Genomic DNA, 27,844 nt, shown 5'->3' on the forward strand with positions numbered 1-27,844 from the left:
TGAATGCACCTGAGAGGGAGGGGCTAGTCAGTAATCTGTAAGCTGCTTCTCGGCCGTTCACTCTGATTACGGCTCCTCGGGAAAAAGGGCGACCACAGGAGGGGAAACACGGAGCTCTTCGCTACTTTGAGAGGATACGTCTGAGAGAGAGGTAAGGAAATAAATGCTTCTATACTTACGCTTATTAAGCTCCGAGAGCTTGTAGAGTGAATAAAGCGCTTGAGACTGAAAGGAAAAGTAGTTAAGAAGCACCGCTGCGAGTGGACAGATAACCTTAGTCATTTAAGATTCCAGCAGCACCTCGGTGAGTTGAAACCTGTTACTTGTTTAGAAGTTTTCCAGCAGTCTTTAAGGTTATTATTGTTCGTTTATTATTGTTTTTATTATTATGTTTAAAATGGGGCAAAGGAGAAGGACACACGGAGGACACACCTGTTTGTTTTTCTCCAACCATATCCTAAAGAAGATGTTGTTGTTGCCTTTCTACGCACTCGATACTTGCGCAATTGAACTAAATGGACTTTAACTGTGGAGCCTTAGAGTCAGTCTTTAATTGCTGTGAAAAACTTCTTCCTGTTTGAGAACCTGTTTGTCCAGTAAGCTGGAACAAAATGTTTTTTTGTTTTTTCTTTATTTCTTTTAGGCAGGAACACTCGGAAAGCTCAATTATTCGAATACATGATACCGACTGTGTGGCTTTAAAAAAATGTAATCATTATTATTATTTGGTGACAGAAGTCTGTCCTTTTCACCTGAACTAAAATAAAAACCCAAACTGTTAAAAACACAAAGAATACATTCGTGTGTCCCGAGGAAATTCCTCTCTGGCAGTCACCACACCCTTGTTGTGCTGCTCGGCTTCTGTAGCGCAGACCCTCACATCTCAACAGCGACTTGTTCCCTTGTCTTGGCATGTTCACCATAACAAAACTGCACTGCCGGTATTTGGGACTGCGCCAGAGTCAAATCGGCAAAACTCTGCTATTCTTCAACTCAGCTGCTCCCATCTTAAGAGGCTGACGCGCACACTCAGGATGTTGCACGTGAAGAGTCCTCGAAAACGGTCTTCTCGGTTTGTCCGCTGCGCGCGTGTGTGATAAATATTTTTGTGGAAGAATGATGTGATGAGATATATATATATATATATATATATATATATATATATATATATATATATATATATATATATATGCATTTTTTTTTAGCAGAACTGCTGACCCAGCAGGTAGTGGACAGAAGTGAAAGTGTTGCCCAGTGTAACAAGCAAAACAAAATCAGTGCAGTGCAGGGAAATGTAAAGGAAATCCCCGATCTGAGGTATTAAAGGATGTGGCTGTGTGACGAGATGTAATCCACAGTGTTAGGGCTGAAAAAGTAGGGATATTGTTGTAGACGATGGAGTGGAGTACACACACACACACACAGAATCCATACAGATATTATGAAGTTAAAACACAGCATTAATTAATGCATTGCAAGGTTTTCCGATAATGCGCTGGATAAACATGATAACCCAGATTACACATAATTCTTACTGTTTATATTGCATCACTAATCACAGCAATTCCACAAAGAGTTTAAGCTGTGTAAATATAATAACCAGCTACAAAGGCAGTAAAGGCATCCTTAGCGGTATTTTCATTACTAATTAAGCTGAGAGTTATTTTCTTGATTAATTGTTTGGTCTGTAAAATGTTGCATGCAAAGCGCCATGTTGATGCTTATTGTTTTTGCTTGAATGAGGAGGATAAATCAAACTTAGCTGCTAATTAATTTTCTGTCGATCGACTGGTTACCCAATCCACTTATTAATCAGAAGCATAGACGGTGTAAAAGAGGGATATAGCTTCTGGGTTTGAGAAGTGCCTCGAACTGTCTTTTTTGGGGGGGTTCATAGTGAGCAGGGGGCGACTCTTCTGGCTGCAGAGAGACTTTCGGTTGTATAGACATCTATGGGAAATAAGTCCTCGGCTCCCTTCACGTGTGACCTCAGTTAACACTTTTATTATCTTTATGGTCTTGGTTGCTAGTTTCATTTTATACAGAATAAAAGAAATAGGTTGGATAATATGGTCGTTATTAGAGTCACAAATCATTAGCCAATGAGAAAATTTCACATTTCCTCCAGTCGCTCATCAGTTTTGTTTACGGCAGAAAAGCTCGACTTGAGGGGAAGTAAAAAAACAAATGGACAACTACACGTTGATTAGGCCTTAACTTTTACTGGAACAGGCTTTGTTCTGTGTAGGATTTAAGTTGTCCTAAAATACTTACAGAGAACTTTGTTTATTTTATATTTCCTATAAAAATAAGACGTTGTCTCCAACTGATGGAACTGCCAAAGACCCATTTATTATTTATTTTAGTATGTGACCTTTTGTCTTCTTTTTCCAGTTCTGAGCCAGACAGACAGCTGAATAGCTTTGTAGGTCATGAAAGCTTTCATGAAAGACTAATGTGGATCAAAAGCTGCATGTATGCCTTTATAGCCAGAGGTCCTTTCACCCTGGTGTTTGCACCTCGTTTTGTTCCTCTTGGCATTTGACTGACCTGCTCTGCTTGATTGCAGCCACCTAACCTTTAGGAAGCACACTACCGTACTAGCACTCGATAAAAACGTAAAACGCAAAGATTTAGGAAGTTGGTGCTAAAAATGGGAAGGTTTGTTTAGATTTGAGTGCTGAGATTTGATCTCTTTTCTTTCTATGGGGAGTTCGAAGGTTGTTAAAACCATAGGTGTTTTTCAGCTGATGTGCTTATAGATCTTCAAGTATTAGAATAGACCACCTTCCATTAGTAGCGATTTCCAAGAAAGCCAGTCTTCCTGGAAACTGAAAAACTAGAGCTTGTTTTACACACTGATGAAAAAAATTCCCTTTAGGCACATGTGTTTTTCAGTTTTCTAGTCATTTGTCTGCAATCGACAAGCATGGCTGCATGGAAGATTGCATGCGTTGGATGTGGGGTGTACCACACATGGGCAGCATGCAGACAAAAAAGAGAAAAAAAAGTCTGGGAGTGTTTCCTGTTTGGATCTTGGGGTTTGAGGTTTCAGGAAGCCTTAAAAGGATAATGTAAACATTTTTTTTCTTCTGACAGGCTTCAGAAGTACTGCTCTCTCAGACTCTTGTAGCCTGTTCCATGTTGAGTCAAGATTCCCTTTGGGAAACTGCTTGGATCGACACTGTTTTTGCTCCAGCAGAAAGTTTGGCTGCTCTTTGGTAAATGTTGTCAGTTGGTGTCACCAGTTATCAGTTTTGATTTCTGCTGGGGGGTTTTCCCCGTCTTTTGTAGTACTGACTGCATTAAAAGAAGTCCTCTTTACACTGCATTGCCAAAACAATATGGACTAATCTTGAAAATCAATAATGAACATAATTGTTCTTTGCAAACCTCCGTTTATATTCTTTCAATCCTAATAGTTGTGCAATTGGCGCTTCAGTTTTTAGCCTAATTGGACTGCAGCTTTTAACTGGATCCATCTTTTCAGACAGTGTAAAAAAATGTTTTTGATTCTTCTTGTCAGCCACTAAAGATCAGGCCTTTGTAGTTGGTTTGTAGTTCTTTTCTTTTCAATTGCTTCCAACTGTTGATGGCTAAACCTAATAAGATTTGATGAGCCATTTCAGAGGATTCAGTGCTAGATTCGATAAAATGCACTCGCTTCTCACACAGCTTCACAGGCTGACAGGACAGATGAGAGACACAGTTGGCTCCATAGAGGCTGTGCACATGTGTGTCAGCTTTCGTTTTCAGATTTCATTTGTGCTGCGTGTGAATCAGAGAGAAGCAGGGATGCGGCGCCCTAAGGATATGCAACATTAGCTCCCTGATGGTGACATCACACTGCAACACAGAGAGAGGGAGAACGCGAGGGATGGGATGAGATGAGGGCTGATTGAGAACAAGAGGAGGAGGATGGGTAGAAAAGAGGAGCTAAAAGAGCAAACAGAGTTAGGAACAGGGTGCAATCGAGTCGGTTCCTGCACCACGCCGAGCTGAGGTGGTGCGTGTCTGTGCATATGCACACTTTATAATCTTGGAAAGCGAAAATGCATTCCTCATTTCTATCCAAGTCCTGATTAGCTATTTTCCCAAGACAGCCCATGACTAATTCAAAGATTTGTTTATTTTATACTCATGGAATATTAATCAAAGGCCTCGTTACTGCACTTTAATGCTTTTAAGTTTCTCCATATCGTTTGCTGCTGCAGCAACTCGTGTTCTAGTTTTGACCACAGTGCTTCGCTTTCCTCCCTGCAGCTTTCTGACTTTTGTTTGTACTGCAACCAAGAGGCGGGTGAAGGGATGATTCTGTGTGAGATTTCTCTCTTTCGTCCTCTGCTCTCAGCCGAGTTGTGTGCACTGTGATAAATTGGGTTGGGTGAGTCTCAATGGCTCTGTCCTATTTTGGGCTCCAGCTAGGTTCTCTGACTTTAGCTCCTTGCCTGGCCTGGATCTTGAGCAGTCACTTCTGCTCTCAAGTTTGATTCAACCTTGAAAATGTTAGCTTGGCTGACCAGTATATTAGGATATACTCTAGAGATAAAAGTCTAAGTAGCTTGGAAGGAAAGTGACTCAACATGAAGACATTTTACCTCTAATACAAGATGCTTCTTCAGTTCAGAACTGAGAGGGAAAATGTCTTTACAAAACTGAAAGAAGTCCAGTCGATTTCTTTCCTAGCTCTTATTACCATGACCTGGATGACGAACTACATGGACTCGAGGGATAAAAGTTCTGGGGCTGCCTTCACATTTTACCAAGAGGAGGTACTCCTCCTGGAAACCCGTGCCATAAAGCTTCTGGCACATGTTTTTGTGCTGACGTTAATGGTTTAGATGGTTTAGATGGTCTGCCACTTCACGGCTGAGTTGCTGTTGTTCCTTAACACTTCCACTTTGCAATAAAATCACTCGCAGTCGATGATGGAATATCAAGGTGGGAAGAATTTTCACAATCTGAGTTGTTGAAACAGTGGCTTCCTGTTATAGGACACCACTCTAATTTAGTGAGCTCATTATAATGATGTGTTCTTGCAGATTGCATGGCTAGGTGCTTGGTGAATGTGAATGTTGGGTATTACAGGTGGGTTTGTTTTAATGAAGCAATTCATCAAAGCAGATTAATGAAAAATCTGAAATTGTCAGTTGTAATACTGAAAGTGCTTTTAAGACACAGTTCAAAATATCAGCTGTATTTAGACTACCAATAATTTACACTTTGTTTGTTAGTGCTTTGGTTTATAATCAGTATGTCACATTTGATTTATATGTGACATACTTTGTATGTGTCCTGGGGCGCCTTTGTCTGTGCGCCCCAGGGCAGCTGTGGCTACAACGTAGCTGCCATTGCCTGTGTGTGACTGTGTGGGTGAATGACTGAATGTAGTGTAAAGCGCTTTGGGGTCCTTAGGGACTGAGAAAAGCGCTATACCAGTGGTTCCCAAACCTTTTTTGCTGGGCCCCCCTTGTTTTACAAGAAAAATGTTCGCGCCCCCCCCCTCGCGCGCGCACGCAAGAACACATCCTCCAACCACACACACCCATATTTTGCTCCATTGCGGTTTATTTCACACCTCAAACATTTAGTAAACAATTAAGCAAATACAAGTAATATGCAGGTAGCAAGAAAATAAACTAATAAAGTCTTTTATGCTACGTCCGCACCTACACGGGTATTTTTAAAAACGCAGCTGTTTCGTCCACACATAAACGGCGTTTCGAATCACCGAGAATGGAGATTTTTTAAAACTCCTTTTTTGCGTTTATGTGTGGACGAGGAATATAGAGTTCGTCATGCAACGTCAAAGGTATGTGCCTTTTTTCACGTCACGCTGTGCGCCACGTTATTGTTTACATGAGATGAATTGCAGAATGGCAGATAGAGACAAAATACTGTTAATCTGACTATCTGCAGGTTTTATACGCTTACACACGCAGTTACTGTCCCTCCATATAGAAAGGCAGAGGCGTCACGGTGTAATTATTTTACATGTAGTTGTTTTTTTTCCTGTGTAATAATATTCAACATTGCTATCAATACATTTTTCAAAAAATGCCTCTCTGTGCAAAATGGGTTCAAAAACATAAACAACTGTTGGATGCTGTTTGTCCGTGATTTGAACCGGGGAATAAATTGTGGCAGGATCAGCCTGATATTATTTGTATCCCGCTGTAACTTTACTGTATAAAGAGCTAGCATCTCCAAAATGTCAGGAGTAGTTAGTCATTACAACAAGTGTTTGTGAACTACAAATCAAGAATGTGGGATACTGTTTGTCCTTGATTTAAACAGCCCAGCGCTGCTCCCGACAAAGGGAAAACCAGTCCTGCAGGGAGACCTACCTCGGCACTTGTGCAGGTAAAATCAAAGGGAAGATTTGCTTCACCATATTTTCTAGTCTTTGGCTTAGAATGAAGTTGGTTTGGAAACATATTCAGCGATGCTTCATCTCCTGCTTTGCGTTTGTGTGGGCGCCCCATGCTAGCAGTGTCCAAGCGTTGTTTTTTTTTTTTTTTTTTTCCCTTTTCATGCCGCGCCCCCCCTGCAATGGCTCTGCGCCCCCCCTAGGGGGCGGGCCCCACACTTTGGGAACGTCTGCGCTATACAAATGCAGGCCATTTACCATTTATAGATTAGTTGATTGGCAAAAAATAATGTAAATGTTTTTTAATGACAATGTTTAAGGAAATTTAAGAAAAATGCTGATCAGCGTTATGCATGGCCCCACTTAGGGATTGGTAATTAATCGACTTTCATTTTTGAGTTGTTGTTTATGAGAACAGGTTAATTGACTTAATTATTATGGTAAATAGTATGTATTTATATAGCGCTTTACTAGTCCCTAAGGACCCCAAAGCGCTTTACACAACCAGTCATTCACCCATTCACAAACACATTCACACACTGGTGATGGCAGCTACATTGTAGCCACAGCCACCCTGGGGCGCACTGACAGAGGCGAGGCTGCCGGACACTGGCGCCACCGGGCCCTCTGACCACCACCAGTAGGCAACGGGTGAAGTGTCTTGCCCAAGGACACAACGACCGAGACTGTCCAAGCCGAGGCTCGAACCGGCAACCTTCCGATTACGAGACGAACTCCCAACTCTTGAGACACGATCGCCTGGTTTTGGAATGTAGCTGTAGTTTTGTGATGTGCTTTGAATCCTGTTTGTACTTTTCCGTAATGTGTGATTTATAGGACCAAAAATGTTGTTTGTTTTGCATATGGGTTTCCACAAAGACAGTGTACAGAAAGAGGTTTGTACCCATTGCAAACGTGCTGCCATGCAGTCCTCCAAAATCCCAACTGCACTGGTCGTGGATGACTATGCAACTTCACCAGGAATGGGAGAAGCACAGAAACCCTATTAAAGATTAAAAATATATTTAAAAATGTAAAAAATAAAATGATAATCATAATAATACAGCTTGAAAAAGTGTACACAGTGGCTGCAGCAGACACTTCTGATTGTTTTTAACACTCTTTGTAATGTTATAACGTCACTCTTCTCTACAGCTAGTTGACAATCCAATGGCAGCATAAACAGGAGTAGCCCACAGACTGGTTGCACCACATACTTTGTACACTGTCTCCATCGATGGCTTACACTCCCTGCAGGTAGACGGATAGTCCCCGATCGCCTTTGCACTGAAACTTAGTTTTGCTGTCTCTGTCATTTTTTACTTCAGCTCACATTAATTTCATGTTTACATTTCAGACATCACACAATTAATTAATCAATCAATTAATCAAGAAAGTAATCCTCAGATTGACTTGAAAACATCGATGATCCTAGAAAATGTGTTTGTTTGTTTTCTGGCAGAAAGAAAGTTAGAGATGCTGTAGAGGGATGTTGTGTGTTCAGAAGAAAAGGGTGAGGGGTGTTGAAAGTAGGTGAGAGATTCCTCTTATGTAGTCCCACATTTTTACAGTCTGACAGGGCTGTGTGTGAGCGCTTAGTGACCCGACATTAATCATCACATGGAATGCACTTTGCAGCTTTGGCCAACCACTGTGTCACAATGTGAACGACCCAGTTAATATTTTTCTTTAACAGCTGTTTGTTCATACATCACCTGGACAGTCAGGTTACAGGTAGCAGGGGTGTGCTGTGCTGCTTTCCATGGAAAAGGAAAATATGGGAGATGAATCTGGTCACATGGAGGATTTACAGACGAGTAAAATGATGATTTTATGATCAACTAATTCTATATTTTTTCCCACCTTTGGTCAGATGCTGGTAGTCTCTTTAAGTGAAGATGAGAGCTTGAGCATCCTCTCCCTGCCTCTGAACAACAGGAAGTTCAGACACTCAGATAATTTTTTCTGTTTGCACTCAGAACAAGTATGTTTCTGCCCTTTTCCTGCTTCTTCAGACTTGATGGAAAGTGGGCTTGTTTGTACAGATCTTCAGTCGTATTCACAGATTTGTCCTGAATCACCCCAGTTTTGCCTGTTTGGGCCTGTGTGCTCTCTCTTCAGTCTGAGTTGTGATCTAGTATTTTGGAAGACATCCGGCAGACGACATGACTAACAGGAATGTACGAGGCACGATAATGCCTGTGGCATGTTTCTGAGGGGGAGGTGAACGTGTGCATTCCTCACGTCCTCTGCTTGAGGTATTTGTGACACATTAAATGTGATTAATGTATAATATCTTCAGCAGTTTAACTGTCAAGCTAACTGCTGTATAGCTTCAAATGTGCAGCCCACATCTCTAAACTTCTGACCTAACGAAGCCTGAAATATAAAACTTATACTGATGTCTCTGGGTGACTTTTTCCTCAGTAGGTTGTTTATACGAACTTGCTGTTGTATCATTAAGTTAACATACATCTTCAAACTTGGAGATATTCTTTTTTTGTTGCGCCCACACCGGGCATCTCCTCTAGAGATGCCCAGCAGATGATGAGGATGGAGAGTGGGGGTGGAGTTGCATAAGTCAAAGAGTTTATTGAAGTAGAGATGCAAACGCTGCTGCAGTTTTATGTAACAGCACCAGTCTATGTCAATATAAATGATATTGTCTTAGACTTTTTCAAAAATCCATTGTAACAATGCTGACATGTCATCCAGCACTAATCGTTGTCTAGTAAAGTTAAAGCCCTTCGTTGTCGTTTGGCTACATTGGCAGAGTGATATACTGCAGAATACACAGGTGATGAGCATTATATGGACATTAAAGTGGTTTATGATGATTTTTGTAATGTGTTTCGTAGAACACAGAAATGTTCGTTGTGGCAAGAATAAAATATTGATGTTCAAATAGTCATTTTTTAAAAGTTGAAGCTCCTCTGGAAACAAAAGCTTTTTTTAAACCCATATCAGCTCTGATGGTGTTGAACTCCGCAGTACCAATTACGCAAAACAGCTGCCTGTTAACAAAAATCTAAATGCAGCTTCACAGTTGCTTCACCCCCTCACAGCGCTGTGCTTTTCAACAGCACAGCAGGGTGTTATACAGCAGCTGGCACGCTCGAGACATCAAGAGAAGGAAATTGAAATCCGCTGGGCCATCTATGCCTCTTTTCACTTGCGCCTACTCGGCTCTGCTCTACTGTACTCTGTCCTTTTCCATTGCAGTCGAGCACCACATCAATGTGGGTGGGATCATTACAGTAACACGGCCCAAAAAATCCTGTGATGTCATTTGTATGCAACACAAAACAAACAGTGGATGACATGGAGGTGATGGCATACCGTCTGCTAAACCCATGGTAACGTCTGCACCTCGTCATTGAAGCACAGTGTTGGTTTGTGTGTTTGCCTAATTCCAAAAATGGCAGGTTTGAATCTTGTGAAGGAGTGGTCAATCGGTGGCATGCGGTCTGTTGATGTCTTATTTTTAGCTCGACTCAGCTTGATTGAAACTGCATCCAAGTAGGTACCAAAAAAAAAAGTACCTGTTCCCAGGTACGACCACTAGAGCTGGGCGATATAAGATTTTTTCATATCACGGTATGTTTTTTTCATTTCAGGCGATAACGATATTTATCACGATATAAGCCAAATAACTCTATTTGTAAGATTTAAATGTGCCGTTGCTCACAAGTAAAATGTGAAACAATCAGCAGCTTGTTTTGATTTAAATATTTATTTCCCATAATAAGTTCAACAGGGTAGATGTACTTAAGGAACATGAGACTTTTTCAGATAAATAAAGGCAAATATTGCAAACTACACAAAAGGCAGCGTGTAAGTTTCAAAACAGAACAAACAAAACTACTAAATTGTCAATTCCACTTAGAAACAAAATATTAATTCTAAAAATAAATCTTAGTTTGTTTTACAGAAGAACAGACAAAATTGACCAACGTTTGTCAATATCAAATAAACTGAGAACTAAAAGGAAATTCTCGATCTCTCCTTGTATAGCTGAGCTTTTCAAACAGTTTAACAGTTACTTTAGTCTGACAAAAGCCGAATGACGAATTAGCGCTTCCAGTCAGAGACTGAGCATGCACCACTTTATTGTATTTCCAGACTTGCTTTCGGCACATTTACAGTGCGCGCTACTCTGTTTTTGTCAGACTTGAAATAGCAGAAATACCTTCACCTACGGGACTTCTGTGGCTCTTCTGTTCGACAATCTCTCCGTCATTGGAACCATCATCTGTTTTCTCTTCGGTAACCTTCGGTCACGCTCGGTTGATTTTTCTCTAGTCGCCACACTCATTTCCTCCATTACCCGGGCGGCACGGCGGCTGGCTGCTTCCCAAACAAATACACATGTGCGGCTTGGCACTTGTGCTGTACGTAACAAGTCACGTGACATGACGCTGCGGCTGTGATTGGTTCGGCTCTGCGCTACTTAATTTGGATTGGCTGTTCCTTTTTTTTCTTTTTTTTTTTAAAGAGGACAAGAGCGGTGAGGTCTATCACAATAGTTTAACTTTTCTATCGAGAAAAAGTTATTTCGCAATACATATCGTTATCATTCTATCGCCCAGCTCTAACTACCTCCAAATGGAAAACCCCCAAAGCAGTGACACTGAGCCAAGCCTGGTTGGTGTTATTGGAAGAAGCTGTTTAAAGGTTTGGGGTGAGCTGATGAAGATGATTACCATCTTTTGGTGAAGAATGATGAGCTACATTAAATTCCTTCTAAAACGTTTTTTGCTTTCACTGAAAGCTGTGATCAGAAATATCTCTGCTGCGTCCGTGTCTTTCTGAATACTTGTTTGCCCTCTTGTTTTGTTGGCTGCCACACTGTCTTCAGTTTAATAACTTACAACTTTGCATTGCATCATATTTAGTGTTGTCCTCACTGTTTCACAACAAATAATCTAGCTTTGTTGATTTGGAGCAGTTTTGAAATTGTTGTAATAGATTTCTTGATGAGATTTATGCAGTTCATTAAATAATTGAGATCGTGAGCCAAATAAAATAATATAAAACATTAAATCACCCTCCTCTGCTGTACATGATAGTAAATCAAATGTGTAGGGTTGTTTGAGTGGCTTGAGTTTGTGATTAGAGGTCAGTCCATACTTCAAAGGAAGATTTTTTTAAATTTATTTATTTATTTTAGTCTTAGTTCTTCTCCTGGTGTTTCATGACAATTTTTGTGTTGTTTTTTTTTTTTTTTTACCCCCACCACCTGAAGTGAACAAGACTCGCTAATGTGTTACCCCTGCAGATATGAGTCACAACCTGCCAGCGAGGAGAAATGAGGGAGAAAACGGCATCTGTGCTGCTTGTGTGGGAAATGAGAACTTTGTCCTTTGCTACTCCACACAGGGCAAATATTATGCAAGACGGGCTCATTCGTCCTGAGACACGTGTGAACACGCACGTAGATATGACCTGTTTGAGGCTCGTGTGCTTCAGTCTCTGCGTGTGCACTATGGCTCATCAGTCAGGATATGTTGTCATTCTTCTTCAGCTCGGCCTTTGGCTCTGTGTAGCTTGTTCAGCAGTGATCGTAGTACCACACAGAGCTTGCTACAGTGCAGTTATTCACAAGTGCATTTCGACATAGACTGGTCACATGTTTTGTAAACGTGATATATGAAGAGCGCCTTGAGTGGAATTTTCTCAAATATGGCCGTAAAGTTTACTTGGACCCAAAACTTAACAGTTGATGTTTGTGTTTAAGGTGCAAGGCCACTGTGACATCACGGATCCCATTCTTGTAAATGTGACACACCCAAGGCACACTTACTGATTTTTGAACATGGCATAACATGTTACAATAAAACTGTAGGCGATTGAGGGTGAGATTTCTTGCAATTGCTTTTTATGAGGTTAATGTTGTGGTTTCATTGTAGTTTTTTAAGTGTTTTAAATGCAGCCACGTAGGGCTGGGCGATATGGCCTAAAATCCATATCGCGATATAATTTGAAGCACGTGCGGTAACGATATATATCGCGATATATTCTTTTCTTCTGTATAACGTATTTTCCACACTATAAGGACTTAAAATCCTTTAATTTCCTCTAAAATCGAGAGTGTGGCTTATGTATGAATTCTGGTTGTGCTTACTGACCTCGAACCGATTTTGGCTGCAGAAATCTGTTAAAAAGTTTTTTAGTACAACTTTGGTAAGCCGCACTGCTTGATGGATTGTCAGAGCATTACGGCTGCCGTAGTGAGGAGCTTCACGGAGTAATCTGGGTCCAAAACTCCGTCCTGTTCAGGTCCCAAAGTCAAACGAACACAGAGTAAAAAACGGTCTAAATTCTTTCGTCTTTAATTAAATCATCAGCGTTGCTGCTTTACCAGGTGTAACAATTAAGTTTAACATACAAGCATCCATGAAAACAGAAGTTATTACATTTAACAGAGTTAGAAGTTAACAGGAAGTTAGCTCGCTAGTTTACACCTAAACATTTCATACCATGTTCTGACTGAGAGATTTTTGAAACTAATTCAAACGTACAGCTCTGCTATCACTTCCAACATAAATAAAGACAGAAAACTAAACAGCAGTGACGTTTGCAGGGTTACTGAAGTTGGACTACCTGGTATATAATGTTGTGCTACGTGATTGCTAGCAACACAGCTATGTTAGCATAACATTAGCACAGTGAAGCTGGAGGATGAACCAACTTTTTTCCACTTGATAAAAGTTAACGTGAGGGATTCTGGTGGTCAGGGACAAATGCAATCACATAGCAGGATGTTATACACGGACCAAACTAAAGTCAGGAGAACAACTGAGATTATTCATCCACAATACGAGGTTAGTTATTAATATACTGCAACAACATGGGAACAGAGCAGCTGCCAGAGAATTCAACATTAATGAATCAGTGGTAGGGAAGTGGAGGAAGCGCAGTTTTTGGCTTTCCCCATATTTCAAAAGTGCTTCATCTCTTTGCTGTGACTGTCGCCCGCCATAATTTGCCGATGATAATGGTTTTAGCCGCTGCGATGCTTTCGACCAAAACAGGCGCAGCTTGATGACATCATCAACATGCGCTATCGCGATATAGTCAAAATCTCTATCATTGGCCAAATTTATATCGTTTCTATCGTATATCGTTTATATCGCCCACCCCTACAGCCAGTGTTGCCAACTTAGCGACTTTGTCGCTATATTTAGCGAGTTTTCAGACCCCCTAGCGACTTTTTTTCTAAAAAAAGTCGCTAAAAAAAGACGTGAAAGACATTACAAAAAACAATAATTGCTAAAAGAAATTTAATTTGTAGTTCTAAATAAATTCTAAATGCATCACTTTGTCTCGTCCACAATGTTATTTCTCTCTCCAACAACGTAGGTTACAATTACATTAGCATGACCAATTATGCAAATTAGGTGATGACGTCATTTAGCGACTTCTAGCGACTTTTAGGACAGCCAATAGCGATTTTCCTTACTGAGGAGTTGGCAACACTGCCTACAGCCACGTGTACATTCAAAGCTACAAGCAGTACACCAATTAACCTAACATGCATAACTATGGGAGGCCTTTGTGCAGTGATCAACATGGACAATGTTACTACTGTAACACAAAATGGTTGTTTGCTCCGTTTCCAGTAAAGCTTATTGAAAATGACCCAGTGGAAGAAACTCAGTGAGGAAGAATGATGGTAAATAACAAGTGAAGTCCCACAAGCTTCACTTCTTCCTCTCCTGCATCAGTTGCTCTCATGTTGTTCTTACCAGGAAGTCGCTTAAAGGAGTCTAAAAGATAAACGAGAAAGATGATTGATAATAGCAGAGGCGATGCTTGGTGGTTATTTAAATGTGTAAGGATGACATAAATAACTTTTTAGGGTGTGATGAATCGATCAGGGTTCCTTGTCTTGCCTCATGAAAGAAGCCTCAGTTCACTACTTATCTCTGAGAAGACTCCCCTTGTGGTCAATCTGGTTATTAGTGTTTACTTACTGCTGTATTACTTTTGATCTTGCATAATACATGAGAAAAAAATGCAGATGTTGTATGTGTGAATATTTTATAACAGTGTATGGTATGAATATTGTATGAGGGTTTTAAGTGAATTGTTTGTATCCACAATCTAAGGGTAATGGAACACACCGATATGTAACTCTTATTTAGGGGATGAGCCCTTGTGCCTGCTCCTGTCCTTGTCCTGGCACAGTATGCACACACAGACACATTAATGCAAAGTAAAGGGGCCATTATCCCCAGTAAGCACCATTTGCTGCCACTGTCACAGTGGGGAGCCTGCTCTGAGTGCCACGATCATCAATATGCCGCATTATTTTATCACAGCACAGAATCTGCAGGACTAGCCCCATTTTGTGAAGCTTTCTGGGGCTGCGCTGTGGCTCCACGTCACGTGTGCATGTGTTTCTGGATGAGTTTGTGTGTCTTCCCTCTGGCAGTGACAGTATGATGTATGGGGGAGCAGCAGCCTGCTATCAGAGAGAACAGGTGGCTCTCTCAGGAGAGAAACTGACAACACACTGTCCTGATTTAATGTGTAGGAGAAAAAAGGAAACAGAACAATCGTCTTTTTATTCTCGTGGTAAAAATTAGTAGCTGTTATTCCCACGAGGGGAGGAGAGGCCCACAACATGATGGAGGACTGAAATGAAGGCTTGTTCAGGGTCAGTGGTTCATTTTAAGTTGGCTTTCAGAAGCTATTAGAAAATGTTAGCTTCAGCTTTTATGAAGGTTTAGAGTCCACGACGACACGGCGGTCCACCCACAGACCGTTTTTAAGGAAACAACTTTGTTTATTGTTCTATTTTCAATGATATGAGTATTTGATAGCACTTTTGATTAGCAGTGATGAGTCACTGGCTTTTCCTGGTGGCACTCATATGGAAGATAATGAGAGGTGTGGCATTTAAGTCTGTGGAAACGTCCTGCAACAGGAAGATGGCGGTAAAAGTAAAGAACTTTTGCAGAAATAATCAGCAGAGTATGAATTAACACTCCCAGATGCACACAAACACACACTTGTCGTTAAGCTTTAAAAACCCAGAGGCATTTCAAGATGGCTGCCAAGTGCCCAGACCAGTTTCTCAAAGGACTGGGGCGTCATGCCTCTGATACTGGGATGCTGGCATGCCATGTGAAAGCACGCACTGTAGTGCTGTTTTTGTTTGGTTTGGTATGAATGAGCAAAGGCAACATAAACAGGGGTCTTTTTAGCCACACAGACCACCATTTCTGTCTGAAAGAGGCTAATGAGTGCTTAAACGTGTGCTCAGGTGTATTTCTGCTTATTAATCACCACGAGTTTTCATTTCTACCTGTGTGTGCCTTATCCCTTGTTTGGTCATTTGGGAGTAGAGGAAACAAGCCCAGAGATATTCTCACCTTTCAACTAGCAAAACAGTTATTTAACAAAACTTCCACCAAGTCCAAAGGTCATCCTCTTGTGTTAGTTGGCCTCCTGAAGGAAATGTCTGACTCTTTACTGCTAAAGCCCGACTGTGTTCACCGATTAGTCGACTAGTCACGATTACGTCGACTATCAAAATCGTCAACGACTGATTTAATAGTCGACGCGTCGTTTGAAGCTTTGTAAGATCACAAAAGACGCAGGAATAAGTAGTAGGATTTAAGAGTGTCATAACGGACTGAAACAGAAGATGGCAGCACTGCATGTACAAGGATGCCAGCTGCCGTTTAACCCCGAAGAAGAAGAAGCTGTGTCCCAGAATTCATAGCGCGGCCCAGGTCAGTTTACAACAATGGCGGCAGCTAGTTCATTTTAATATTACTCTTATTATTCTTTCTGGGTCACAAAATAAACGTTTAACATATTTTTAGGCGAGAATGTAGCTGTGTAAACCTCAAATATCTGCTCAGTTTATCAAGACACCACATATTTTCTAAAGCGCTCTGACGTTTTCGGAGACGTCTGTTAGCCACTAGCTCGATAGCTAGCCGGGGGCTAGGCTCACTAGAGCCGTGAGAACACCGGACTTCCGGCAAATCGTTTTCAAACCCACTGCTGTCTTTCGCTACTCAGGTAAACATGATATATAAGTCACTTCGATAACTTAAAAATGTTATTGTTTGGCTTTTTTTTTAGTATTTTATTTGTTCCTGAGTAAATCGGTTTGGCTGAGATTAAAGTTATAGTTTTTACACAGATGAATAAACGTCAAGCAGACAGCTGATTATCAGAAGTGTGAGATGCTGGAGAATTTACTCCGGTGTCCTGTTATATTTTAGATAGCAAGGAGTTTATTAAACTTCACCGAAACAATCTGCAAATTTCATTAAAATTTAATAAACTATCATCTTGTCTTTATTTTTAGTTAGCACATACCTTAAACACTTCAAGCTGTAAGCTAATGATAGTTATATAAGAGCAGATGCTGCTGGTGCAATAAGCTGTACGTTTTACGTCCAATGGATGATGATCTGATTAGTCGACTAATTGCAAAAATAATCGGTGACTAGTCGACTATCAGAATAATCGTTTGTGGCAGCCCTAGTGTTGAGCAAGTAGAATTCATTCATTTTTTTACCAGCAAAAAAAAATAAAATAAATAGTGCTGCAGGTCATAAAACAGAAACAATCAGGAGATCTGGTGATAGTTCTTTATTGGTTCATCATCTCAAGTGACTACTTTAAATAATTGGGAGATATTACTACATCTTTCATCAGTTATTACTTAAATAGTGTGTGTGTGTGTGTGTGTGTGTGTGTGACTGTGTGAATGTGTGAATGTGTGAGATTGAGTGATTGCAGAGGTTTTGATCCTAATCTTGGTCCAGGTAGTTTGAGGCTGGTGGAAGCTGAAGCTGCTGGCAGGCAGCCAGTGCGTTGTCTCATCTCCGGCTGCCTTCCCTCCATTATTGTCAGCCCGTGGGAGATGGCTATAGATCTGTGTGTGTGTGTGTGTCCCTCTTGGTCTCTGACTAGCCACATTTCACTCAAATCTATACCTTTCAGGGATATGAGAGAAGAGAAATGTGTGCAGTATCGAGGTGTCAGACCAAACCAGTGTGAGCTGTATATCACTTGGCCACAGGGATGTAGAAGTGACATGTTAAAGATCATTATAAATGTGATTGTGGCACAGAGGTCATGAATGTACAGCAGCATGTAGACCACAGGCGATGCAGGCAAACTGGCGTCAGTATTTTATGCTGTACTGTACTCTTTACAACTCTTTCTATAAATCCATCTGAAATCACATCCCTGCACATCTGTTCTCCTTTACCTTTGTGTTTGGTGATTTGTGAGACAATTGCCAAGTCTGTGGCTCTTGTCCTCCTCTCTTCCCTCTCAGCCCAGGAAAGAGGCTGTAGCTCTAAAACAGATTTTTTTTTTTCCATTTCTTTCTGTTTTTCACCTCCCTTCCCTGTTTGAAAGCACTTGATTCTCACCAGTTCACTATTCATCACAAACGTGTTTACTAATCAAACTGTTCTGTTTTGTAGATGGCTGCAATCAGAAAGAAGCTGGTGATAGTTGGGGATGGTGCGTGTGGGAAAACCTGCCTGCTTATTGTCTTCAGTAAGGACCAGTTCCCAGAGGTCTACGTCCCCACTGTGTTTGAGAACTACATCGCTGACATTGAAGTTGATACCAAACAGGTACGTTGTAGAATATATATGTACTGGAAGTGCTGGGTATACAAGTCTGGCCTAAGTCTTCGGTCAGAAAGACTGCTGCAGTCCAGGAGTTTAGTTCACCGTCTTTAATGAAGCTTCACAGAAGAACTGGTTACAGCAGGGCTCGCCGGGATAAATCCAACTGTGATACAGCCAGATATGCACTTATAACTGTGGCAGATGCAGTATAGGTGACTATAAGCATGGTTGTCTGGAAACAGAAACAGGTAATACTATAATTAGTAGGGTCAAAGATAACTAAGCAACAATCAGAACACATCATCTACTCAGACACAGCAATATTTTACAATGTCCACAAGGGGTCGCTGTAAGACCAGAAGTTAGCTAAATAGCGCACATCTTCCCAGTTGCTAGTACTAAGGCAAGAATGTGGCAAGCTAACTACAGCTAAACTAAACAATAAACAACAGAAAAATCCTTTAACCGCGGGATATAGTCATTGGAGGAGATTCTGGCCACTGGTATTAACTTAGTGCAAATTAATTAAATAATTAAATAAACCTACTAACGTGATATCCGGGCATAACTTTAGCTTTAACATGCACAAACAACTATAACTATTATCATACCAGTTAACCTGTCAAAAATAATAACACTTACAGTTTCATTAACACACACGGACTCACACAAACTGCAGGGAATTTGCACATACGTCGTATTTGAAATATCGGTTTTCGGTTTGAAGACTATGAATAATTTAAACTATTGAAATAGAAGTAATAGTTTGACATTTGTGTATTTGTAACAACTTCACTTAAAAAGAGGTTCGGGTTTCCATTTGACATTTATTTTTTGTTTGGAAAGGTAATAAAAGCTTCTTTTTTTCTTTTTTTTTTAACTCAGTGGCTCTCAGCCATTTATTTGTGATTCTTACAAAACATCAGCATCTAGTTGGAGCTCCTTGTCACTGTTTAAGACATTTGTTAGGTTTCCCCTCCAAGTTTCTCGTATGGTGCCATTTAAACAGTAGTTAGGTTGTTTCTGAAAAGTAGAACAAATAAGAGTCCAAAAAAACGAGTTTGCAGATAGTTTATCCTGTGGTTTGGGTGCTAATGTTCTCTGTGAACCTTCAGTTATTAAATGAAGAAAATGAAAGTATAAGGATATACTTTTGTAATAAAGGAGCAACGACTGACTACACTGTGAATGTATTGATAATATTAATAGGAGACATTTTATATTAGAGGTATTACTCCTACTCTCACTACTTAAGTACTTTTGCTTATATAATATTTACACAAGTGCAGAATCTAAGAGCAAATTTGAGCTGTTTCTTGGAACAGGCAGGTTTATGTGACACTCTTTGACCCTGTTGATTGTGGACCACATCCCATCAAGATTGATGGCAACAAGTGCCTGCTCTGAGAGAATATTTGTGCTATTTCATTGTTATAAAGCCGCAGATCTCCAGCTAGCAACAGGAAATGGATCAGTGCCACCTTCCTGTGCAAGGTCGGGACCCCTCTCCTAATACATCATGACTAATGTCCCGTTTCCTGTTCCTGTTTCCTGTGCTGTAAAATTGGGGATCAGCTGGTTTTGACTTCAGTAGGTTGAATGTGATGGAAGAATTTAAAATGTAACAACTTTATTTGATGCAGTGAAATATTTTATAACACACTGTTTGACTTACACCTTATATTACGTTACGGTTAACATTACTAAGAAAAAAAGATTTCTCTTGGGAACCCGACTCCTGAGAGACATCTACTGGTAATAGAAACAAAAGGCAGCTGACTGAGGTTCTTCCTGGTGTGAAATAGCTTATTTTACAACAGTTTACGTGTTATATCTCATTAAATATTGAAAATACCCTTCCTGTGGTAGACTGTAAGTGCTGTGTCTGGGCAATCTTGCTAAGAAGCTTGTGAGCCAACAAGAAACATGTGAGATGTAAGAAAAGCCCAGAAGAATTGTTGAGGTACTGTTGTTGCACTCTGGAGTACAATCAAGATGTTCTCCAGCTGTGATTAGCAGTAAAAATACTGCAAATGAAATCAGCAGAAGAATAAAATGCATAAAGAATGCAGTTTAATCCTCAGTTTAGTTTTTACTTTTAAAAAGCCGTAATTTCCTCATGAAGTGACATTTCTAGGCTTGTGTGTACTAAACATTCCTATGTAGTTCCTTGTGGTTGCATTGTAACTAGAGCTACAGCTCATGCTGACCTCTTGCAAATGATTTTTGCAAGGGTTTTCTTTTATCTGGAGCAAGCGAGACGCTGAGGGATTTCTAACAGCTTGATTAACAGCTGAGATCCTGTGGGAACCACCTCCACCTCTGCAGACTTGCTGTTTAGGCCCGATGGTGGAGGAATGAGTTGTTCTCAGTTATGTCCAATGGGATTTCTTTTGTTGTCTGTAATCTGTTTCTGTATTTTAATGCTAGCAGGTGTACGCTCTGCGTTGGAGCTGCTTGCTTCATATGTTTTGTTCTTTGTCTTCCTCTCTCTCAGGTGGAGTTGGCATTGTGGGATACAGCAGGTCAGGAAGACTATGACAGATTGAGGCCTCTCTCCTACCCTGACACAGACGTAATCCTCATGTGTTTCTCCATAGACAGTCCCGACAGTTTAGGTAAGGCGGCGGTGAAAGTGTTGTAGTTCATTGCTGTGCCCCAGTTAAGATATTTTTCTGAAATCAACAAGCAAAGTCTCCGAGTTCCTGAGACAGTGTTGAATTATTCTTTTGTAAGATTGCTTCACAACAAAGGTCACCTGGCAGGGAAATGTTCCAGATTGTATCTGCTCATGGGGCTACATTTTCTTACAAAGGGTTTTCCCACATATTTCATTGGTATCGTAACCTGCTGTTGAAATTCCATCTTCCACTGTCATGGAGAAGTCATGACTTGACTGGTTGAACTGCATTACGATGCATTAATATGTACGCACACTCAAGATTACAGTCGCTCCTTCAATGAACTTGAGGAATGAAGTCTGGGCATCAGCAGACCTTTGTAGCTTTGATTGCTGTGGTAGACGTGGACTGGAGGGTTCACCAGGAACATGCAGTTACTATGGATGAGATGCAGGAAACTTGGATATATTTCTTCAGAGAGGTTTTGTGCGCAGCCTTTAAATGCAGTTTCCTCTACCACCTCAGCATCTCCTCAAAATCTCAGCAGGGAACTTCTTTTATAGTCCTTAGGTGTTAAGCAAAGCTTAGCAGAGCGTCGCAGTCTCTGGGCTTGGTTAGATATGTGGAGCAACCGGTAGTGTGGGATCTTGTGTTTACTTTTGTTGTGTTGTCAGACCTTTAACATTACCATGGCCACAGAGAAGACAAAAGTCATGAAGTACTATAAATGTCTTTTAGAAGAGTGAAAATAAGGGTTGTAACTTAGCATTACAGCCAGTCTTTGATTTCCTCATCCATGCTTTAGGATACTCTACTCTAACACAAAATGTAATCTCTGTTTTGTCGACTGTGTGTGTGACACTAGCTCTCAGTGACCTCTTGGTATATTTTTTTTGTGCACAGTCAAAAGGGAAACTAGTGACTGTCCTCATAGGAGGAAAAAGGTCTGGTACAAAAGTAATGCTCTGATTTTTATATATGGATTTTTTCTTTATCTTTTAGAGAACATTCCTGAGAAATGGACACCTGAAGTGAAGCACTTTTGTCCCAATGTCCCAATCATCCTCGTGGGCAACAAGAAGGACCTTAGGAATGATGAACACACACGCAGAGAGCTGGCCAAGATGAAACAGGTCTTGTATTTGGGGGGTTTGTGTTAAAGGAAACACATCCTCTCAAAATTACTCAGTAGATAAATGTCCACATTTTAACTGGCTTTCTATATATGACACCCAGGAACCAGTAAAGCCTGAAGAGGGCAGAGACATGGCCAACCGCATCAGTGCCTTTGGCTACCTGGAGTGTTCAGCCAAGACCAAGGACGGGGTGCGGGACGTGTTTGAGATGGCGACCAGAGCGGCACTGCAGGTGCGCAAGCGTAAGAAGAGGGGTGGCTGCCAGATTCTGTGAACAGCCAGAGTGTGTTGGCCACAGCACCTGAGGGAGGACGACCCCCTCCCCGACACACAGAGCAAACCTAGCGAAACCTTAAATCAATGGCTTCCATGGACTTCACAGACGCAGATGTGCCACTGGCAAATATGAAAGACTGACACACCTGTTTAAAAGCAAAACAAATCAGCCTCTTTTTTAAAGCAGCCTCCTCTGCAGCTCGCTCTTAGTTTGCTTCTTTCCTGTTTCTCTACCAGAACACAAGCCTGTTTGAAGGACCAACCCGCTTACTTTACTTTTATATGTATGAATGTATGCTTGTATTTATGTGCATATACTTTATAAATGTCATGCATTGGCCACTGTGTTATGTTTGTTTACAGAGAAGGTTTTGTGGACTTTCTCTCACAGCTACGAGCTGCACACAGCTTTACTTCTGCTGTTTTCCTCTGCTTCTCTTCAACCTGTGTGTGCCACTTAGTCTCCTTTTATACATCAGCTTCAGTCCTGATTCTTAATCTTTTTTGTCAGACAATTTATTTCAGACCCTGAAAGTTCTATTTCACCAAGTGCTGTGTCAGCAGTGCTGTTTTCCACAGCTTTCTCTTCTGACACAAAGGACTAAATTTAGAGCCTGTTCACACTTCATTAATCCACTGAAACCTACATAAAGTAATGCAGGAGTGACTGTATGGAGAGGCTTTGGACTGCACCTTGGTCTCTGTCTTTCTCCATGGCGATGGCTTAAACTGGCACTGCAGACAGTGGTCTATTGTCTCGGACACAATATGTGCAGTCGTGCTCACACTGGCTCTGGCAGACGTCACTACAGCTTCCCCCCGATGAGCCCTGCATCCTGCCTGTACTGTCTGAGGTCCAGTATACAGTCATCTCACATTACTGTGTACTGGACTCACTGTGGATGAATGCACACAATATACAGCCATATTAATATTATATAACATCAGCCTAGTCTGTGTGTGAAAGTAGCTGACAACTAGATTAGCAGCTCAAACATCATTGCGTGGTGTACAGGAGCCCTTAGTCATTCTTTGAGTTGTGAACAGGCAAAAACCAGTGTGTCTTGAGTGGCCCCAAACAATGTAGACAAAGGTGGCGATTAAGAATAACAGTGATGTCTTTTGGCCCTAAGCTAAAACCGTAAAGCTGAAGAGATTTTACACCAATGTGACAAAAAAAAAAACATATTGGGGAATGAAACGCCAGAGTTTACGCATGCGTCTCTCCTTCAGAGCCAAAATAAAGAAGTACAGGGCAAAGGCTGTATGCACTCCTGCCCAGATCAAATTGTTTGTGTATTACATCGTACAAATATTCATCTTGCCACAATAACAAAAGCAAGATGTTCTTCCACTTGGAGTGGGCGTGGGCTAATGTCTGGCCAGTGGCTCCGTCTTAAATGTCACAACAAAATTTGAGAAAATGTTGATTGAAGCTGCTTTACAAACAGGAGTGGGAAGTTTTGAATGTCTGAAACATGACAAACATGTTAATAAAGTATTTTTGAAATACTACTTTGGTTTTGGAGATGGTTTCAATACATTCACATTTCAATACAATTATTTATTACAACTGACTTCTATTCTATAAGTAAATCAGCATTTAACTTTCTTTTGGCATCCCCTTGGTATAATATTTAAAATGAGAATTAAAGAGACCTCAGACTTAAAAGTAAAAAAAAAAAAAAAAAGATTGGTAGGTTTGAACATTAAAGTGACCTCATGTGTTGTCATCTTAGATTTATTTAATTAAATAATTTGCTTAAAAACATGAACAAAATTTCTGTGTTCAGTAATCGTAATTAAAAAATGCATTAAAATGTTCATACATGGCCAGGCAACACTACATGTGCATTTCAGTTATTTAACAACCAGTTAATACTTAAACATCAATTTAAAACTGTAAATTTAAGTAATTTGTTCCTTCGCAAGGTCAAGCGTAGGTCTGTAACCACTCCTTTTGGAATCTATTGACTATCGGGTGCTTTGATCAGGTGACACAGAAGAATCCTTGCATATAAAGTGCACGTTTTTAAAGCACACTCGTTCCCATGCACAGACTGCTTCATCTGTTCTCCTAGTGCTGGAAAAGCTGCTCGAGGAACTCTTCAGTCTTAAGATTTATTGTCACCATGTAATTGTGACAAGTTGCTGTGTTAGTGGTGCAGTTCCCTGAGACAACACAGTTGCTTTAAACACAAAACAGTTATGTCTATCATTCTTTGGTCAAGATTATCTAGTAAAATATACTTTGGTTATTCTCTCTTGTTTTGGACATTTGATATAGGAAAGTGTTCATTTAGGACAGGTTGATGGTGCTTGGTGCTGAAATGAATTCCTCTGAACACCTTTTGGGGCTCGCCTTTGGCTCACATGTCGTTCCTCCACTCGGGGTCCAGCTGCTGCTGAATGACACTCTCTGCAGTCTCAACTGGTGAGAAAAGCAAAATTCAAGGTGGAGAATTTTAACATGTTCATATGAGGAAGATATGAAAAAATTACCCTCAGTTTCATATGTTTTTGGTCAGTGGCACAATTATTGTAATTAGCCTTTGTTTGCTACCTGTGGCCTCAATTGAGATGTAAAGTGCTTGAAGTCGAGCTACCACAAATTCCTCTTCCTCTGCCTGAATGAATCCAGTGTAACCTCCTTCATCTCTGCAGTACTGGATGAAGCTGCAGGCGAACAGGGAAAGAGGGAACAAGAAAGTCAGCGCAGATCACTCGTTCAAATTTAAAGTTGAGTTTAAAATTTAACGTTTGCTGAAAGCGGAAGTAGGAGTGCGTCACGTGCCGGGCCCAGGTGGAATCTGTTTCCAAAATTCTGGGGTTTCCCACCACAATCAGCAGGGCTTTAGCTCGAGTCACAGCCACATTAAATCTCTGGACAACAAAAGAATGTGTCACAATAATCTGTAAATGCAGGCTCTTCATTTTGTGTGTCTGTGTATGGGTTTGCGTTATTTACCTTCTCATTTTTGACAAAGCCCAGGTTGAACTTTTTGTCCATCTCTGTGTAATTGGCGCTGCTTCGAACTGTAGACACCAAGATCACTCTCCTCTCCTGGCCCTGGAACTCCTCCACCGAACCAACCTGACACACACACACACAAATATGCATTTCTGACACACTTGCTACTCTGTGTTTTGAAGTCTTTTACTCTCCAACATTTAGTTACCTTAAGGTTTTCCATACTCATAAATTTAAATTCTTTTTCCTGACCAATTTTTTCCAGTGCCCTGCGGATTTTCTGCACCTGTGTGACACAAAGAAAAACATAACCACTAACCACACCTTTAAATCTGCATCTTATCCACGTGTGTTCATTTGTAGTTATAGCAAAGGTTTGCAACCACTACATAAAAAAATTTAATCACACCTGCTTCCTGTAGGGGGCGATGATGCCTATGTCTTGGGGTGCAATCTTTGCCATGCCCTTCTTGCCTTGTGCCTGCAGCAGTTTCCGTACATAGTCCATCAGCACCTCCACTTCAGCTACATTGAAGAAAGAAGGACTGCTGGCCTCACGTTTGTCAATGCCAGTCACCCCATGGAAGATCACTGGGAAGTTCTGAAAGACATAAATTTTGAATTGGTGAAACTTTTAACTACCTTACTGCTCTGAGTAGTTGCAGTAAAGCTTTTGTTGCTTTAATTTCCAAAAGCAGTAGAAGAAGACTGGATGTGTAAATGAATTATGTGGAGATATCATCTGAATTTCAGGAGCGGGACCACTCCTCCTTCACGCCTCCTCCGGCCTCAGGCTATAAAAGACCCCCTTTACCAATACCTGCTGTTCTCATTGTCATGCCCCTCCCCCTCTTTTCCTTTCATTCATTTCTCGTTAGTACTCGTTAGGGATCTGCCCGGCCCAGGAGCCGTGGCCAGCAGTGTTGGGCAATTTACTTTGAAAAAGTAATTAATTATAGTTACTAGTTACTTCTTCAAAAAAGTAACTGAGTTACAATATTCTAAAAGTAATTAATTACTTGAAAAGTAACTATTGCGTTACTTTAAAAAGAATGTTAACCCTCTGGGGTCCAGGGTGTAATTGTCCATTTTTAACTACTTTAGATGTTTCCTCCACACTTTACCTTTAAAAACTGTTTACTTGTTTGGTCTCATCCTGTTCAGCACAACCTCACGTGTCTGAATTTACAGTCATGTTTTTATTTTTGACAAACTGTATTAACACAATTGATCTAAAATCAGACAAAAAACATAAAATCAGAGGAGAAAAAGTTATTTTTTACTGTAACAACCACAAACATGTTTATTGAATCATATTTCATAACTTTAAATGCAAATATAAACTGTCAATTTTAAAATCATATGCACAAGTTTTGTAAACAACAAATTTATTTGCATCCATTTACCTTTGACCTTGATTTTTTAAATAACCATTTCAAACTGTTTACAGAACAATCAGCTGTTCTTCAATAAGACGCCACAAATTATTTGTGTCTCTCCAAAAACATAATTCCTGTCCACTATAAAGGAAACATCACAGCCTGATACCTGCAGGTCTGACAGCAGCAGGTGTGTCACTGTTGTTTCTACCTGGAGACAGCAGCCGCCTCATTGTTCTGACACATAACACAAAACTATCCACAACACTACACACTAACTACACAAGACAACACATTAACTACACACTCCAAACACGCTAAACGTCACAAATCTCTCGCATCTCAAAACTTGCTCTCTCTCTTTTTCTACTCCCAAAACTTCCCCTGTTGGGGGTGTCATAAGAAGAGAGTGCTCGCTGCGCTGTCCTTACGTGACAACACTATTGAGGAAAAAACACTCATATTGTTTATCATAACTGGTTTTACTGGCCCATCAACACAGTTTATAAACTGGTATATGTCACCTTGTTGCTTTGTCTTTAAGTGGTCATGTGATTGGCTTACCACGACTACTTTATTCTTCCTCAGTCAAACAGCAGCACTCATGCGGTTGTTTTGCCCCCTGAGCTCCAGGTGTCGTGCTTATCGTCCGCGGGAGCGCGCAGCTGCTTAAAGCTGTAGCGTCCAGATTACTTACAGCTGAACACAGCTTCAACAGTCTGTTTGTTGAAAAATAGTAACGGACCGCGTTTCCTTGTTAGTCACTGTAACGGCGTTGTAACGATAGGAATAGTAATTAGTTAGATTACTCGTTACTGAAAAAAGTAACGCCGTTACTTGTAACACCGTTATTTAACGCCGTTATTCCCATCACTGGTGGCCAGTCCCCTTCGAGGCCTTCCCTAAACCGCAGCACCAGTTCACACTTCCTCATCCCTCATCGCCCATCATTACAGAGGATGTGGTCCCAGCTATTGAATTGTACATACACTGCACAGTGCACACTTGTTAAAAGAACAATCACTACCTTTTTTGGTAGCTCTTCCCAGTTGCAGTAGAGGTTTCGTGCGTACTCATCTGCACAAGCCTGCAGCTCCCCGTCATAGAAAAGCTCATTGGGAATTTTGAGAATGGCAGGATGAGACCTGAAAGAAAAAATGCACATTGTTGCAAATCAAGCAAATCAAGTTTTTGTCACCGAGCATCCTTAGACTCTCTCTTCTAGCACACCTGTAGTTACGCAGCAGCTTGGTAACAAAACGGTTGCTGAACACACCATCAGCGTTCTTCTGGTACACAGAGAAGTTATTCATCAGCCGCTCCAAGAGGGACACTCCTGTAGACAGCACAGAGTTTTTAAAACCAAATGTCAGTTTACTACACACACAAGGAAATAGTTCCGGGCAGTATCCATCCATTCATTCATCTTTTTTTTTTAACCACTTGTCCAAGCCAGGGCCATTGGGGGGGGGGGGG

The 27,844-nt window shown here is 40.8% G+C and overlaps 2 protein-coding genes across 2 annotated transcripts in view; one reads left to right on the plus strand and one right to left on the minus strand.

Annotated features, from left to right (window-relative positions):
- Nucleotides 1-23,533, plus strand: LOC146495446 (rho-related GTP-binding protein RhoA-D). Its single transcript, XM_085146973.1, has 5 exons — nucleotides 1-151; nucleotides 17,833-17,988; nucleotides 20,483-20,603; nucleotides 21,609-21,739; nucleotides 21,843-23,533. Exons 2-5 carry the CDS (start codon nucleotides 17,833-17,835, stop codon nucleotides 22,014-22,016), a joined length of 582 nt encoding a protein of 193 aa, XP_085003099.1. The 5' UTR covers nucleotides 1-151; the 3' UTR covers nucleotides 22,017-23,533.
- LOC146495447 (putative helicase mov-10-B.2) overlaps nucleotides 22,309-27,844 on the minus strand; it is a 14,747-nt gene continuing 9,211 nt past the window's right edge. Inside the window, exons 16-23 of the mRNA XM_085146959.1 lie at nucleotides 27,599-27,704; nucleotides 27,396-27,513; nucleotides 25,399-25,590; nucleotides 25,198-25,275; nucleotides 24,987-25,112; nucleotides 24,813-24,901; nucleotides 24,582-24,694; nucleotides 22,309-24,449 (exon numbers count right to left, since the gene is read on the minus strand). Of these exons, the coding sequence (XP_085003085.1) occupies nucleotides 24,388-24,449; nucleotides 24,582-24,694; nucleotides 24,813-24,901; nucleotides 24,987-25,112; nucleotides 25,198-25,275; nucleotides 25,399-25,590; nucleotides 27,396-27,513; nucleotides 27,599-27,704 (884 nt within the window). The 3' untranslated portion in view covers nucleotides 22,309-24,387. The remainder of the gene's footprint in view (nucleotides 24,450-24,581; nucleotides 24,695-24,812; nucleotides 24,902-24,986; nucleotides 25,113-25,197; nucleotides 25,276-25,398; nucleotides 25,591-27,395; nucleotides 27,514-27,598; nucleotides 27,705-27,844) is intronic.

The sequence above is a fragment of the Neolamprologus multifasciatus genome, chromosome 20 (genome assembly GCF_963576455.1).
Source record: "Neolamprologus multifasciatus chromosome 20, fNeoMul1.2, whole genome shotgun sequence".
In the NCBI taxonomy this organism is placed as follows: Eukaryota; Metazoa; Chordata; class Actinopteri; order Cichliformes; family Cichlidae; genus Neolamprologus; species Neolamprologus multifasciatus.